This window comes from Dicentrarchus labrax, unplaced genomic scaffold, assembly GCF_905237075.1.
Source record: "Dicentrarchus labrax unplaced genomic scaffold, dlabrax2021, whole genome shotgun sequence".
NCBI classification, from domain to species: domain Eukaryota; kingdom Metazoa; phylum Chordata; class Actinopteri; family Moronidae; genus Dicentrarchus; species Dicentrarchus labrax.
In genome coordinates, this window is record NW_026136717.1 from 2,108,899 (window position 1) to 2,126,473 (window position 17,575).

A 17,575-nucleotide genomic window follows, 5' to 3' on the forward strand; every position below is an offset into this window, starting at 1 on the left:
TGTACAACTGCTGGCTTTGAGTAGATCGACTGAAACTGCTGTTATTCTCCTCTACGTCTGTGAATTAAGGATTTATTTCCAGCAAACCAGAGTTTGTGATTGTTGTAACAGTGAAAAGACTAACAAAGACGGTTTTTATGAGTTTAATTTTGGTTCTGTACACTTGAAGTTATGTTGTTACGATGATATGCGAGATAAAATTTGCGTTTTTTGTCTATGGAGTCTGGTAGTGAGCGATAGCAACATTACGGCTGTTTCTGGTTAAACTAAAGGTCTATCTTTGTAGGGATCCTTTCATTTATGTTTGCCAGACACTGAGAATAACAATCTCAGCCTCTCAGTGTCAAAAGCAAGCACTTTTGGTGGATGCACTTTGACCAGCACAGGGATTACGTTGCAGCCATAGCAGCCCATTTTACAAATATTTTCACATTTAACTCTGAATTAAGGGGTTATTTTGACCAAACCAGTGTTGGTGATTGTTTAAAAGACTGTGGAAAGACTAACAAAGAGGTTTTTAGTGATTTAGTTTCTGTCACGTTTGAAGTATGTTATACAATTATCTGCAAGTTAAATTACTGGCTTTGTCAATGGAGTCTGGTGGGCTGTAGCACCCATTCTGTAGCACCCATTTGCTTTGGTGTAAATTGCTGGTGCTCTAGTGCATGTAGTTGTTATAAATTTTGTACATATAACCTTTAATAAAGAAGACAGATTTGGATTTGTTTTGACACAGCTATGCTAACATCGCCTCCACTGATTCCAATCTTTATGCTAAGCTAAGCTAAACACTAATGGACCAATCTCTAGACACACAGGCATGAATTAGATCTTCTCATCTGACTCTGGGTAAGGACTGTTGTAATCACCACATTCATTTTGACATTACATTACTGTAAAACAGATGTGGAAGAAGGCACAATGAACCCTGAAAAGCCAGTTTTACACTATTTTTAGAAATGTCCCTGCAGGCTCTTTCTTTTTCAGCCCCTCTTGAGTGTGTGAGCTATTAATCAAACTGTTCTTTACAGTGACGGGCCCATTAAAGGAGAAACAGATAGCGTACGTGTGCAGAGAAACCCTCCAGGTAAGGCTTTTTGGGTGAAAGGCAGCTTGTTGCTGTTGCATTGTGAAATCTCTAAAGATACTCTGCCGACAGAGTGAGTCATGTGTTTTTCCCAGCAACAGAAGAGCTAAATAGTATTTAACCTCGCCAGACCACTAAATATAACGTATTTGTAAATGCTGCTGCAGCATAACACAATCCACAGCCTGCCAGACGGTCTGTATTCTGTTAGTGAGTGACCTTCTGTCACTTAAATGAAAAAGGAAGGAATCTCAGAGAACAACTGATACAAGATGGTCTTGTCTGGCTTTGCTAACGGCCAATGGAGCAGAAATATTTCACTCATGCAGTTAGTTTATTCATGTTTTGGTATCTTATCTAGTGTATCTATCTGTCCATGATTGTCCACTGAAATCATAAAGGCCCTTACGTATGATCCATGACTCTGACTCATGCAAAGCCAGGGTAGGTCTACCACAGTCCATTCTGTTGGCCTGAGTACAGAAAGAAATAACACCAAGTTCTTCAGACACAGAAAATATATAGAACTCATTTCAGATTAAAAAAGATTTTCAGTATTTTTCACATTTTTAGTGGTGTGCCTCAGGGAACAAGTCCTGAACTATTTCTATCCACTAGGGATTGTTGGAGATTTTTTTACTACCTGTATTTGTAATAAATATCTGTCCTGCTTGTTCAGCCCAGACGTCAAGTTTCCGAGATATATTACACTGAAATTCAAATCAGAATAATGTTTTCAAACTTTATGTTGTGCTGACATGGTTCATATTCTTAACTAAAAGTGGATTGAATCAAACTACCTGAAACTGCTGAGCAGAAAATCTGGGGATAAGTCGTATTCCAGCCAGGAGTACTGGTTGGTTAACAGCTTCCCCTAACTGCTTTAATCTGCCTCTCACCTGTACTGTGATTGACAACCAGTACCTGAAATGGGCCAGTACTCACAGGTAATTTTTGTCCACACGAGTACACTTACTTCTTATTGCGTACCGCCACTTCATGGTGAGTAGGGTTTTTTTTCAACTGGTCCTACTCTACCTTAGCTAGTGTCCATTAGGTTGAGAATGGTGGTTAGAGTGAAAAAAAAAAAGGAAAAAGTTCTGAAAATGTTCTTGTTAAAATGGATAAAAACCACTAAAAGAATCAGGGTTAGGGTTGTGTTAAATTTGAGTACTTGCACCTTTCTTGGCCTGATTCAGGCACAGTTGACAACCATAGGCTAACTAATAATACAAGATGTATAGAGAAAATAACCTTTTCATCCTGTGCTTTTTCCAGGGTTTGTATCACCTGCACGAAACTGGCAAAATGCACAGAGACATAAAGGTAAGGCAGATCTTTAAAGCTTTGTCAAGTGTATAATTGTGATCACGCAGTGTTTTACTGTGGGTTGTAATGTATACATGAGCTTAGATTAGTGTGTTCTCTCTGCAGGGAGCCAACATCCTTTTGACAGAGCGAGGAGATGTGAAACTGGGTCAGTGGTGATCTGTGTTGGACACACATACACACGTGCACGCACACTGCAATACCTATCGAACTGCTCACGCTCATCAAGTGTGCTTAAATAGGCTGTCTGTAGTGGATTTGAGCCAGCGTGTGACCCTGTCTGTCTCCTGTGTGTCTAGCTGATTTTGGTGTGGCAGCAGAGATCAGCGCCTCTGTAGCCAAAAGGAAGTCTTTTATAGGAACTCCCTACTGGTAAGATGAATGGACTCACCTGACCTCGCTATACTTCTGTTTATACTACCCTGCAGACTGGAATTCAGCCTGTGACACAGTACTGCTGTCAGTATGTTTTGGATGAGGTCTGCAACTAGCCAATAGTTTATAGCAATATTCCTGTCTGTATATTTAATATAGTGATATACATCACAAATCCCTACAACTGTTTGTACATTCTTTTACTTCCCACAACCAGTAAACGGACTAAAATCTAAAATGGTGCACTTCCTCTTTGAAACTTCTTTATAGTACAATTTCTTACATTCATAGAAACAAGTAGTTGGACTGTCTATAGTGTATGTAGTATAAATAATGAGTTATCGTTACATACTGTAGGTATAGCAGTAAATACTATTAATAGTAGTAACAGACCCACTGATTAAAACCACTAAAAACACTGAATAAAGCAGTTCCACCTTAAAAATCATTGTTCTCCCACACTGTTGGACAGACAAAGGACGTCCCGGAGGGGCTGCGAGCCGAGCTGCTGCTAACGTTAGCTCAGCTTGTTTCTCTGATAACTTAAGATCCAGACGTCCGATGACTAAAATCCTTCATCAGGTTCAAATCAGAGTTAAACAGTACCAACATCTAAACAGTGGATGGTAACAATGTATATATATATATCTTTTTTCTCTGTGCCATAGAGCACCATTGTTGTCCAAAAACTATTAAAAGCACACCTATGACCCACACTGTTGCACTGGGTCACATGTTCCTTCATTACCATGAACACACACACTAGTTTATTTTGACTCAGTCTCGTATACACTAACCTGCTGCCCCAAATACTTACTAGAGCACCAAATCATCCGCTGCTGAAGATAGTCCCCAACAACTGCATTTTTTCTTCCTGTTGGAGTAACGTTTGATAAACACTACAGTGACTATCTCTTTTATGAAATGACTTCGCCTTTTTGTAGAAAAAAATAATTTTACCAAACTTGATTAATATTAGTAAATAAAGATAAGTCATATCAGAGGTAGACCCCAATGTCTAGTTGATGCTAGGTGTCTGCTGCATACTGTGTCCACGTCCTTTTCAGGAGTGTTTATCTCATGCTCCTCTCCCTTTCTGTCTCCTCTTCTCTGGTTCATCTGTCCAGGATGGCTCCAGAGGTGGCTGCAGTGGAGAAAAAGGGCGGGTACAACCACCTGTGTGATATCTGGGCCGTCGGCATCACTGCTATCGAACTGGCTGAGCTCCAGCCGCCCATGTTTGACCTCCACCCAATGAGGTGAGTCAGCACAGACAGCTGGGAACAGACCGACTGAATGAACTGTGCACGGTGTGAAAGCAGAGACATAAACAGAAGAGACTTGTGTTATGTAACATTTTGCCTGCCTGCTTTGTATTTTATTCTTCTTTTAGTCATAACCTATAAACAGTTAAGACATTTTCCAGCCTGGTGACATTTAAAACAATGTTTCAGAGCGCTGATGCTGATGTCCAAGAGCAACTTCCAGCCTCCAAGACTAAAGGATAAAACCAAGTGGTGAGTTTACCTCTTCCTAGCATGCATATAGCTTCGTCAATATCTCCTTCGTGTATGTTTCAATCTCCTGTTCACTTCTTCTCACTGCAGGTCTGCGGGTTTCCAGAGCTTTGTGAAGATGGCTCTCATTAAAAACCCTCGTAAAAGGCCCTCAGCTGAGACACTGCTGCAGGTTAGCCCACTCTTATAGCTAGTCAGTAATGAATGGCGGTTAACCAGCCATCCGTCTTCACACAGTCACTATTATATGCACTATTCATAAATGCAATGAGTTCTATTTTTAACCCTTTGAGAAGTTAAATTCTCTTTCACCAGAGCATGCAGAAATAAAAGCCTCACATTCATACACTTCAGAGCATTCACACTGGGTGCTAATCAGTAGTATAGGAGTGTAAATGAATCTGAATGCATTATACGGATATGAACAGCATTTCATTTTAGCAGTAGTGTTTGTGTTCTTTACTTTGAACAATAATACAAAGTAAATAAGGGCTAAAGATTAATCAGTAATAATAGTAAGAAAGCCCCAAATCAGAGATATTACCGTTGATTCAAAAATCATTTTGTATGCTTTTCTGACATCAATATTAGTTTTCTATTACTGCTCAAGGTCATGATGTGTAACTTGTTCCTTCAGCATCCGTTTGTGACACAGTTGCTGACCCGTAACCTGGTCATTGAGCTGTTGGACATGGCCAACAACCCTGAGCTCCACAGCAGCCACACACACAGCATGGACGACAACGAGCTGGAGGTCAGTGCCGCAGAGAAGCTGGCCGACAGAGGAGATTCACTGTTCCGATATTTAATCAAGAAGTGTAAAGCTTTAAAGTCAGACTCAGTGTTTGTGCTGGTGTGTCATGTATCTGTTGACAGGTTGGGGAAGTGGCTCCTGACAAGATTCAGTCAGCAGGGAAACACCTGCCTGTAGAGAGGACCCTCTCTGAAGAACAATGTGAGGACACACCCACACCCACATCCTCATCCACATCCACACAAACACCCACACATTCGGATTTAATTTTAAGAAATTTGGAGTTGTTGAAAGCTGTGTTTTTCCAGCCTGTGCATTAGGCTAAACATGTCCCAGATCTGTCTGTACTCGCACAGAGATGAAACTACTATTGACTGGCTGTGAGTTAGATTGTTAATAAGCATATGTTCCAAAATGCTGGAGTATTCCTCCTAAAGGCATAGTGCAACAGAAATGTTAAAATGGACTTGTGGTTTCAGGGGGAGTTGCATGCTGTAACTATCCCTTTGCAGTTGGCGGACAACAGCCGCAGTTTCCCAAAGTGTTGTCGGCACAGTGAGGTCAGAAGGTTTGGTACCATTGTGTCTGTACAGACAGAGGACAAAACCAAAAGCTGTGCTCATTGACTGTATTTGGCATCATGAGCTGCAGCCAGAGATGCGCCACAGAAGTGTAGGGTGGATGAATTGACAAGAAATAGTTCCAGCACATGGCTACATATCTCTTTGTGTGCAGGTTAAACAAAGACAACTAACTAAAAGCAGTGGTAAATAGGTAGGTGTTTAGTTTGGATTTGAAGTCTTCTGGCAGTTTGTTCCACATTTGAAACTAGTGTTTTCCATGCTTACTTTTGACTCTGCCAACAACCAGTAATCCAGAACCAACTGATCTGAGAGGTCTGCAAGGTTTGTACTGGGTCAGGAGATTTGAAATATATTGGACCTAAACCGTTCAGGGACTTATGAACAAGCAATAGGATTTTTTAAAGTTGATTCTTTGAGAAACCGGTGACCGATGTAGCAATCTGAGAGCTGGAGTTATATACTGTGCTTTTTTGGTCTACATCATTTGCTTAGAATTTTCCATGATTGATAAAGAACACAACAGAAAGCAGTGTTGGGCAAGTTACTTTAAAAAAGTAATTAGTTACAGTTACTAGTTACTTCTTCCAAAAAGTAACTAAATTAGTTACAAATTATAAAAGTAACTAGTTACTTTAGAAAGTAACTATTGCATTACTTTCAAGAACATTTTTAAATGCTCAAATGTGACCCCACCTCCACCCCTCTTTAACAGAACTCAAAATACATGTGCATGTTCAATTATTTATGATAAATCTGAATATTATAATGAAATGGACACTTAATACAATACATTATTAACAGAAACAATGTACACAAATCTAAACTATTTTAATGTTGCTGTTATTGCCCCTCAACAGGCCACACCTGGGCAAAATTAAATTATGCTTGTTCTACTTCAAACAATTGGTAGATATACTGTACTTCAAGTATTTTCTTCCCCGATAAAGTAGAACAGTGTAACAATATGAGGTGCTTTCAATCTAACTGTAAAGTACAATGTATAGCAAAACTAAGGAATCCAAATATAAACAGGTAATACATAAGAAATAAAAAATACATCTCCATAAAAATAAATCTCTTTCTCTGGCCATTGACAATCTCACTTCAAGAGGCTGCAGCCAGCCAACAAATAAATCTAAGTTAAATGATGCCCTTTAAGCAATGTACCAAAAATTTATTCAAACAATATATACACTCTTTTTAGTGCAAATGTAATAAGATGCAACACAACTCGCCTCTCTCTCTCTCGTTGACTGACTCACTTGTGTTGTTCGTTGTGTGTCCGACTATGGGTGCTTTCGAACACCCGCCCAACTCTACCTCCGATTGGCTTACCATGAAATTTTACTCAACCTCAGCCAATCGTCAGCATTTATGCGCTTGTCTCGTGCACTGCCCACTAACCAAGGAAGAACAGTAAAAAAAGTCTTTGCCTCTCGGCTCAGAGATCTAGTTGGTCTGATGAAGAAAACAGCTTCAATTATGGTAACATGCCACATTTTTTGGCAGTAACGGTAACAGTGTTTTTAAGATAGGAAGAGTAATCAATTAGATTACTTGTTACTGAAAAAAGTAATGTCGTTAGTAATGCCGTTATTTATAACGCCGTTATTCCCATCACTGACAGAAAGACAGGGAATGAAAGCTATGGTCATATAGTTGGCTGAGATATGGCTATGCCATGTCACTGCCACATCTGGACCATAATTCACTGCTGTATTAGGGCTGAGTGTATGGGCCAGACCAATTTAATCTATGTGGGAAGGAGTGTAGGAGGCAAATCAACACCCACACTCATCATTCCAGTAAATATATATTCCGTACACTGTTAAATATTGCAGAGTAATACAGTTTCTGACAGTCGTTTTACTTGCAAGTGCAGTTGATGCATGCATGTCTAAATATACTGTATGCTGGTTGTACTTGCTGAAGAGTGGCCTCATTGTCCACTATGACCCCCAGTATTCAGTGCTGTAATCTCCATAATATGAATGAGGACAAAAGCCTCTCAGTCAGCCTGCTGATGGCTGCCCTCGTCCTGTAACCCGTCCATACATGTGGGATGGAGGCTGCGTCAGAGGATGGCACTGAGAACATGCCACTAGTGTGTGACAGACAGTGGTACTTCTATGCACTGGCTGGAGTGATTTCATACCGCTGCACTGCTAATAGGCTTCTTGTGGCGCAAGTGTGATAGTCTGGCTTCACAGTCTGCCCGGTACCATATGATAAATCAATGTGACGCTGACCTCAACTTCCCTTACCATACCGAGTGCTAGACGTAGATACGAAAACCCACTCAACACCTGCACCAATATGTGCTTTGAAGGTACACAGTGCTACTGATGTTAGTAACACTACTGCAGAGGCTACTGACATTGAGAAGCTCTAAAGATATTTCTCAAGATAAGTGAAAACTTTGATTTGCTGGTGGCGCTAGATGAAACGTCAGGGGATCACCAAAGTTATTGAGCTTCATACCCTTGGGACCATGAATGTCTGTTCCAGATTTAATTGAAATCCATCCAACAGCTGGTAAAACTTAAGACCACAAATGTCAACCTCATGGTGGCAGTAGCAGAAAATTTAAGGGGATTACCAAAGTCATTAGGGCACGCAGAGCGGGTCGTCCACTAATTGGAAGGTTGTTGGTTTGATCCCCGGCTCCTCCTCCCACACGGCAAAGTATCTTTGAGCAAGATACTGAACCCCAAATTGCTGCTGATGCTGTGCATCGGTGTGTGAATGTGTATGAATGTTAGTTTCTGTTCGATGGACTTTGCTATCACTGAGTGAATGTGTGTGAAAGGGTGAATGTGGCACGTAGTGTAAAAGCGCTTTGAGTGGTCAGAAGACTAGAAAGGCGCTATACAAGTACAGGTCCATTTACCATTTACCACCTGACTGGCAGACTGATGTTGTTCCCCATAGAGCCATACTGCAAGCAAGGCTAAAAATGTCTAATGACACCCAGCCGTACAACTAGAACATACTGAGATAAAGAAAATTGAAGAATATATATTTTGTTTAACCAAGCAAACATCAGTTAAGAATAAACATACTTGGCAGGTGATTGGATGAAACATCTGTTTATTACCGTCTATCATAGGTGAACTGCAGTCAGTTCAACAAACCATAGAAGGTAGGCAAAATCTTACCGAAGTCAGTCGGAGAAGAGTAAAAAGTATTTTACGTAGAGAAAAGCCTTGAGTGCTGTTCTTTGCTCTTCTTTCAATGAAGAAATACTGTCCAGTTCTGATGTAACTGATGCTAGCAGCATCTATGCTATCATCTTTAGCAGCCGCCATTGTTGTTTTCGAGCAAACATTCTCCTCACTTTTCCCACACATTATTACCATGGATGTATTAAGGAAGAACTGGATACAGTGTTGGAGGCGGGGCTACAGTCATTCTTATGGAAGCTGCTTAGTGGCGCATGAAGCCAAAAAAGTTAAATTTGCAAGTATAAAACTCCCCAGATCTTCCACATATGAGACTGATGATCTAACTAAATTCCGGTTTAGACCTCCACTAAGTTGAATGGGGATAAAATAATCTAACTGTGCAGTTCTCCAAGACTTTCCAAATGTTATCAGACTGAATGGATCAAATTCTGATAGTATAACAAGTCAGTTTTTGGTTTGTGACGCTCAAAAAAACCTGTAAACTCACAATGTAAGCCTATGGGCAATTGTCTTTTGGGGCCTGTGTGCATCACGTAACGGACACCATTGCTGTCATTACAAGGTTTGGCCACTATGTGAAATTGGCTTAAAAGCCCGGAGCTCCTCCTTGGGGCTAGCACATCTAACGTTAAACCACGGCGGTAGCTCGTGCCGTAGCTGCCAGTATTCATAGATAGATAGATAGATAGATGGATAGACTTTATTGATCCCAAGCTGGGAAATTGCAGTCGTTGAGTGCATAGTTCGAAGCCTGGCAAGGGTTTGCGCACGATCTTGTGATCTTGCAAGTCCATCTGCCTCGCAAGGTTACTAGCAGGGGCCAGAATGGTTCAGAAGGTTATGGGGGGAAAAGTGCAATAAATAACGTTAAATATCAGGCAAAAGAAGGTAATAGTTGGCAGAATGCAACTGGTAACACAGAAATAGTAATGCAACAAGCCACAAATAATATGGAGCAGTGGCGAATGTAATACAGTGGTGAGCTTTCAAATCAGCTGCCACCAATCACTTTTCTATGTTGCGACAGCAATGGATCTTTAAAAAATGACACACCATGTTCACTGTGATGGAATTTCTGTTACAAGCTTTTTTCAAGCCTCTACAAGTTGATTTTCATACTGAAGTGAAACCACGGACTGCTGGCAAGGTAAAAGAAAATTCAAAGCGGTAGTAAAAACATGCAAAATAAATAATAGTTGTGTATTTGGTCATTACAAAACACATTTTGCAACTGGTTTTCTATCCCTGCCATACTAATATTCAGTTTCAAACAGTAAAGAACCTCAAAGACTTCTTATATCAAGTTCTATACTTTAAAATTACGATAATCTATGGATGCAGGCATTCAGCAGAGAGAGCTAACTGATCCGAGACGAGACAGCAGCTTCTGCTTTCTGGTTCGCTAGTTTCCCATCATCTGCTTCAAAGACAGAGTGTCGACCGATAGCTCAGGTTCTCTGTGGTTACAGGACGGCCTGCTTCCTCCTGTCAATCACACCCCAGTCACTTCAACAGAGAAGCCAAAACAAGATACATCTTAACAGCTAGTCTGCAGAATTCATCTGGAAATGGAGTTCTGCGTGTCTTGTGTTCTAAGTTGATATTTTGACCTGATGGTGATGCTAGAGGAAAGTGGATGTGAGTGGTCATATAAGCTATCTGCCCTTTAGATTTTGATACTGTACACATGGAAATATGCGGGCCTTCTGGTGACATTTAAGGAATGGTCAGATAGTCTCCAAAAAATAGACTACAGTGGCAAGAAAAAGTATGTGAACCTTTTGGAATTTCATTGTTTTCTGAATAAATTTGTCATAAAATGTGATCTGATCTTCATCTAGGTCAAGGGTGTTGACAAATAAAATGTGTGTAAAAATAACACAAAAAAAATCTGATCTTTCATGTCTTTATCTTCTCATTCAACATTCAAAATGGCAGTGGAAAAAGTAAGTGAACCCTTAGAATTAATAACTGGTTGACCCCCCCCCCTGGCAGCAATAACCTCAACCAGGCGCTTCCTGTAGCTGTGGATCAGACCTGCACATCGTTCAGGAGGAATTTTAGCTCATTCTTCCTGGCAGAACTGCTTTAGCTCTGTCATATTCTTTGGACGTCTCATGTGTATGGCCCTCTTCAAGTCAATCCATAGCATCTCTATTGGGTTGAGGTCTGGGCTCTGACTTGGTCACTCCAAAAGGCGGATTTTGTTTTTCTGAAGCCATTCTGTTGTGGACTTGCTCCGGTGTTTTGGGTCGTTGTCCTGTTGCATCACCCACCTTCTACACAGTTTCAGCTGACGTACAGACATTCTCACATTATCCTGAAGAATTGTCTGATATACTTGGGAATTCATCTTCCCCTCAATGATTCCAAGCTGGCCAGGCCCTGATGCAGCAAAGCAGGCCCAAATCATGATGTTTCCTCCACCATACTTTACGGTTGGGATGATGTTTTCATGATGATATGCCGTGCCCTTTCTGCGCCAGATGTAGTCCTGTGTGTTTTTTCCAAATAGTTCAATCTTAGTTTCATCAGTCCACAAAACATTTTGCCAATACCGCTGTGGAGTGTCAATGTGGTCTTTTGCAAACTTCAGGCGTGCAGCAATGTTCTTTTTAGTAAGCAGTGGCTTCCTTCGTGGTGTCCTGCCGTGGATACCCTGCTTGTTCAGTGTTTTACGTATTGTAGACTCATTAACAGAGATGTTAGCAAGTTCCAATGATGCCTTCAAATCTTTGGCATTCGGGGTTGTTTCTTTACCTCATTGATGAGTCTTTGTTGTGCTCTTGGTGTCATTTCGACTGGGTGCCCACTTCTTGGTAGGGTAGCAACAGTCCCAAAGTGTCTCCATTTGTAGATTGCTTGCCTAACTGTAGACTGGTGAATTTCTAAAGTCTTTGAAATAACTTTGTAACCCTTGCCAACTTTATGTAAATCAACAATTCTTGGTCGTAGATCCTCTGAAAGCTCTTTTTGGCGAGGCATGGCTCACATAAGCGTGTTCTTCTTGTGCAGAGCAAACTCCAAAAGTTTGAGGGGTTTTTATCAGTCAAAGTAGCTGTAGTCCACACCTCCAAAGTTATTATCTTAAAGAGACTCCAGGTGTAGGGGTGGGCGATATGGGCAAAAAATAATATCTCGTTATTTTGGGGGATTTTGGCGATAACGATAATCAGTCGATATCCTTTCAAATGTGATTGGAATTGTCTGAGTTAGGGCTTGTGTACACCAAATGTGTTTTTAGCGCTAATTTTCCGAGCGCCCAGCGGTGTTAAAAGTTGAGCAGATTTCAAACTTGAAGCGCTCTGAGCGCTGCGCTAAAAAAAACATCTCTGCATCTTTTTACCGCTGAAGGCGCTTAGCGCTCTGAACGCTGAAGCTCATAGGATTTGTATTCAACATAGGCGCTGCTAGCACTAAAAACGTGTTTGGTGGACACAGACCCTTATCAGTCTTTTTGAAACTAAACCATTCCATGCCAGAGAGGTAGACCCACGTCTCGGCACTAAATCATCTGAAGTACCGGTAGCTTCAGGGACTGGAGGTGTTTGCATTTTCTCTCTACCATCACAACGCGCTGCTAAACTGTTGCAAGGAGGATGCTAGCGAGAGGTCACGTGATCACGTGAGGCCCACTAGTCGCGTGACTGAATCCTGCTATGCTGTAGAGAGAGTTGCTGCACCGCGTATTAATGGATGTGAGGAGTTTCCGCGTGCGTTTCAATATTTTTGACGTAATTTAAATACTCCATAATGGAAATTTGCACATCGTCAAAACAACAATGACGATATTATCACAAACGATATATATCGCCCACCTCTATCCAGGTGTGCTAAAACCTGACTCCAATTAGCTTTTTTGAGGTCATTAGCTCAAGGGTTCACATACTTTTTCCACAAGCACTATGAGGTTTTTTTGGTTGTTCTCAATAAAGACATGAAAGATCAAAACAATGTGGTGTTATTATTTTAGACACATTTTATTTGTCAATACACTTGACTTAGATGAAGATCAGATCACATTTTATGACTAAATTTATTCAGAAAACCATGAAATTCCAAAAGGTTCACATACTTTTTCTTGCCACTGTATATCCATTGCAAAGGTAAATCTGTCGAGTAGTTTTGAAGTTGCCTTCATGTGGAGAATGTGTGATCTCTGTAATCAATAAGAAGTGTGGATGTCGATGACATGATGAGTGTCAATCTTGTCTGACATTTGTCAAGAAAACCCTGATCTGTGGGACAGATCAAAAAAAGCAATGGTTCTTTAATTTTTATGTTTTTAAGTTAGGTAGTGATCAAATAGATGGGAAAGGCCAAGATGGACTACTTATCTAAACTAAGTCTAAACAATAAAAGCTTTTAGTTCAAATGTTCTTGAAGGTTTCAGTGTATATACTGTATGTTAAGAGTTGTTCCGTGTAAATTGTGTTGTAGACATTGTAGAAAGTCAGTGCAACCTTTGTACAGGATAATGGTGCTATAATAATAATGCTTGAACGGAGTGTTGGTATAGTCCAGGTGATAAGTGAACAGAATGGTCGTTGTACGGTCGCCATGTTGCTATCAGCTGTTGTATGAGGAGGTCAGGGCTATAGAATCCAGTCTACCATGGTTAGATTGACATTATAGGTAATGTGTGGTGCGGAGTACATCCGGTGTCTGGCTCCAACTAAGGCTAATCAATGCACTTGAGAGTGAGTGCTCATCAATAGTGAACATGAAAAAATCCTGGACTGTGCTGGAGCACATTGGGTCTGATACAACCCTGAATCGTGTGTGAATGCTTCCTCATTCATTTCATTCTCAACATGTTTTCTCTGCAGTTGACCAAGTGAAGTTTGGGCCTCCGCTGAGGAAAGTCACAGAGCCTTATCCTGATTTGGTAATGCACTTTTTCTGCAGGTTATTTTTGTGACAGTGCTGTATACCGATGAATGAATATGAGCAAAGATTCTGTTTTGGTTTCCCTTCCAGCAGGGCTCTTATGACGATGACTGGAGTCTGTCTGGAGATGAAGACAACTCACCGTAAGACCTCTTTACCCTTCCCCCTACATTCTGAGTTAAGAATATTATGGGTTTTATCTGTTAAGATGTCACAGCTGTACAGGATGCCTCCCCTGAAGCGATCAGTAGTTAACCTGAGAACAACAATGGAAAAACTTCCACTCTTCTGTCAGCAATACACTCTGATTCTTTTTTAACAGTGTCCAACGGGCCCCCCAAATCCAAAGATTTCCTCCCTGCTTGTGAATTGTGTTAACATCTAAAACTGAACTTGGATCAGTGAGCGTGGATGCAGTCAGTGGTGCCAGAATGAGTTTCAAAGTGGGAAATTAACTTTCTCATGTCAACTTCATTTCAATCTCAGCCTAGCCTACAGTTTTTAAATATGTTGAGTTTCAAAAAATGGTCTCACTGCAATGAACTGGCTACTGTACTTCCAGTCATACCCAATTTGTTCAATTCCAATACTGTTTATTGATTCTATTATGCAGAAATATTCAAGAACATTTATACTGCATGCAAAAAACTGCATGGGATTAGCATAAAATGTTTGTAAAGGGGTCTTGTGTGTAACCATAGAACCCATTTTCATTCAGATATCTTGAGGTCAGAGGTCAGGGGAACCTCTAATTTTAAAACTGAGCCTCCTACCGCCTCTGAAAGACAGTATTATTGGCCACGGACGTATTTTGATTGCGCCAGTGCCTGACATGGGTTGGTACTCACCAGTACTGAGTACTGGATAATTGTCTTGTCTTTCCGTGTTAAAATGGATAAAAAATACAAATTGGGTTAGGGTTATGTTGCGTTTATGGATGGGGTTGTTCTGAATTACAGGCACCTTTTTTGGTCCCATTCAGGCACTTGTCAGTGCAGAGTTGAAGAGGTTACCTGAAAGTGGGGTGGACAAAAAGTGTGTGTGTCTGTGTGTGTCTGTGTTTGTGTGTGTGTGTGTGTGTGTGTGTGTGTGTGTGTGTGTGTGTGTGTGTGATAACTGTGAAACCTCTTTTTACCAAATTTCCATTACGGATTTGGGGGCACTTTTGGGCACCATAGCAATCAGAGAAAGTGTATCTGTAATGACAGAAAGTGGGTAGTAGGTAATTTTTATAAAAATAACTTTTTTGTCATATTTGTTGTTTTCATTCAGGCCGGTGGATTCTTGCAAATGTCATTAGGACAGAGGAACCTGATTTTTTCACAGATTATCTGTTAATGTTCTACTGTCAGGATAAAGTGAAAGTTTCAGCGAATATGACAAAAACATATTTTCCGTCACCAGCCTCAGAGTGTTTTAAAGAATGAAACATCTTGGTCTGACCTGCATGGATCCTTTATAGTTAGATTGGTTTAATAGGCTGATTGTTATGAAATAATTGTACTAATAGCAGTATTACTGATATTCATAATAGCAGGGGTATAAATAGCAATAACAAGAAAAGTAGTAGTAGCAGTAGTAGATTAGATCATTTGAGCCTCAGTCCAAATATCAGCACTACTGTCGGACCTCAGAAAGCCATAGGAGTGCACCTCTGGTTCCTTCCCTGCCATTGTTGTGGGCCATTCAGGCCCGTAGTCAGATAAACACCAGGTCTTCCTGTTGCAGGAGCCTGTTGGAATGTGTGGAGCAAGCTCTGCAGCTGAGGTAGGCCACGTCCATCAACTCCAGCCTGTCCTAACAGCAGTGTCCCCCCCATCCCACATGAATTCACCTGAAATAAACTGCTTGTGATGATTTTGTTTAATGAAATGAAATCAGCTAATGCATAATCAGTGGGTTTGTGTTTACCCTCCGCTAATCCCAAACCCTAAAGTCCCGCTGTACTTCTTCATGAGCTGGATGTGATTTAGCACAAACCCATTGGCTTTTTGTTTGCTTTTTTTTGTGGCGTTGCCTCCGGATATTTGTTTTTGTGCTGCTGTTAGCCTGCCCTCAGCTTCTTTAGCATCTACCTTTGTTGTCCAGCTTGTTGTTGTGATGCTTGATTTGGATCTCATCAGATGACTTGGAGCCTGATCAGGACACTGTTGCTCCTTTGTCTTTCAGGAGTTTGACAATTAAGAGGGCGCCATCTACTGACGTGAGTGATAACTATACAACCAGAAACTGAAGCTGTGTTCCAATTGCATACTGTAGGTTTGAGTATGTATACACCTGGAAAAAACATGCAGTAATTATGCCTAATAGAAATAGGAAATTAATTTGAAAGTGTGAATTTGTACTAAATACTGTAGGAAGAAAAATTGAAATTGCCATCAACAACTTTTCAGAGCTTCCCTGCTGTTCCTCTTATCTTAAAATCTTTTTTTTTTTCTACTTCAAACACTGATTAGTCGACAATTATGTCACAGATTGAATATATGATATATTGACAGATAAAATATACTATACCACCATTCTTGTACAAAACATAAATACAACACAAACACAAACACAACACGGCGTCTGTGGCTCAGAGGTAGAGCGGGTCGTCCACTAATAGGAAGGAAGTTGATCCCCCGGCTCCTCCTGATGCATGTTGAGCAAGACACTGAACCCCAAATTGCTCCTGATGCTGTGCATCGGTGTGTGAATGTGTATGAATGAATTATTTTCTGTTTGATGGACTTTGCCATCACTGTGTGTGAAAGGGTGAATGTGGCATGTAGTGTAAAAGCGCTTTGAGTGGTCAGAAGACTACAAAGGCGCTATACAAGTACAGGTCCATTTACCCAAGCAGACATATTAAGAAATACAGGAGCATTCTTTATATAAAACATTATTCAGAAGGAGCCTAAAATGTATACATTTTTAGCATTTATTATCAACAAATTATCCATTTATTCCATATTTCTAAATCTTAGAAGTGATTATGAAGAAAATGCTAACTTAATAGGGATGGCTGTGTAAATACAATCAAGACTATGCAATGGTGGGTTCTGTCACCTGTAATAAATCTATGAGAACTGTGATATACAGCTTTCAAGGGCTTGATGGTATGGGCAGTAACATTCATGTAAAGTACAGCTGCATAGTCCAGCACTGATACAAAATGTTGCCTACAGCTTAAAGAGAGGCTCTGCTTATTTCTGTAAAAATAAACCTAACCTAATCTTATTTCTGTAAAAATAAACCTAACTTCATCTTATTTCTGTAAAAATAAACCTAACTTCATCTTATTTCTGTAAAAATAAACCTAACCTAATCTTATTTCTGTAAAAATAAACCTAACTTCATCTTATTTCTGTAAAAATAAACCTAACTTAATCTTATTTCTGAAAAAGAACCCTAACTTAAGTCTAAGCTTCTTAGTAAACTCAAATTTAAAAATGTTGAGTTTTAAAAGAAGAGAAAAACAAAACATCTAATCAGATACCCGAGTACTCCTAACATTGTACTTTAATAAGCTCTCTCATTCCTTTTTTTTTTTTACTCATTTACCCTCTTTCAACATCCCTGCACACTGCGCTCAAGTTAGCTTAGTGTGTTGGAGAATAAACAAAGACAGAATAGTTGCAGTTGTGCAGATAGATTTTGTTTAAATGATCTGTTTTGTGATAATTTCTTTACAAAATGTCATTTATGTGCCAGAAAAAACAATTTTTTCTTTGCTCAAAAGGTGCCAATATTCCATAAGCTTGATAAACTACATTATTTCATTATTTTATTTTTTTAAATTATTTTTTCTTTACATTTTTTGAGAACCGACAGAGGGACAGGAAATATTGGGACAGATGGGGGGAGAGTGACAA

The 17,575-nt window shown here is 40.1% G+C and overlaps 1 protein-coding gene across 4 annotated transcripts in view; it reads left to right on the top strand.

Annotated features, from left to right (window-relative positions):
- Positions 1–17,575, top strand: part of map4k2 (mitogen-activated protein kinase kinase kinase kinase 2) — a 44,723-nt gene that overhangs the window by 12,708 nt on the left and 14,440 nt on the right. The window contains exons 5-17 of one of the 4 annotated variants that reach the window (XM_051428537.1): positions 1,032–1,087; positions 2,366–2,413; positions 2,522–2,564; positions 2,716–2,788; positions 3,919–4,050; positions 4,246–4,308; positions 4,399–4,480; positions 4,946–5,062; positions 5,185–5,263; positions 13,661–13,719; positions 13,812–13,864; positions 15,450–15,488; positions 15,891–15,924. In XM_051428537.1, coding sequence (XP_051284497.1) covers positions 1,032–1,087; positions 2,366–2,413; positions 2,522–2,564; positions 2,716–2,788; positions 3,919–4,050; positions 4,246–4,308; positions 4,399–4,480; positions 4,946–5,062; positions 5,185–5,263; positions 13,661–13,719; positions 13,812–13,864; positions 15,450–15,488; positions 15,891–15,924 — 878 coding nt within the window. The remainder of the gene's footprint in view (positions 1–1,031; positions 1,088–2,365; positions 2,414–2,521; positions 2,565–2,715; positions 2,789–3,918; positions 4,051–4,245; positions 4,309–4,398; positions 4,481–4,945; positions 5,063–5,184; positions 5,264–13,660; positions 13,720–13,811; positions 13,865–15,449; positions 15,489–15,890; positions 15,925–17,575) is intronic. The other 3 variants (XM_051428538.1, XM_051428539.1, XM_051428540.1) reach the window with 3 other exon arrangements.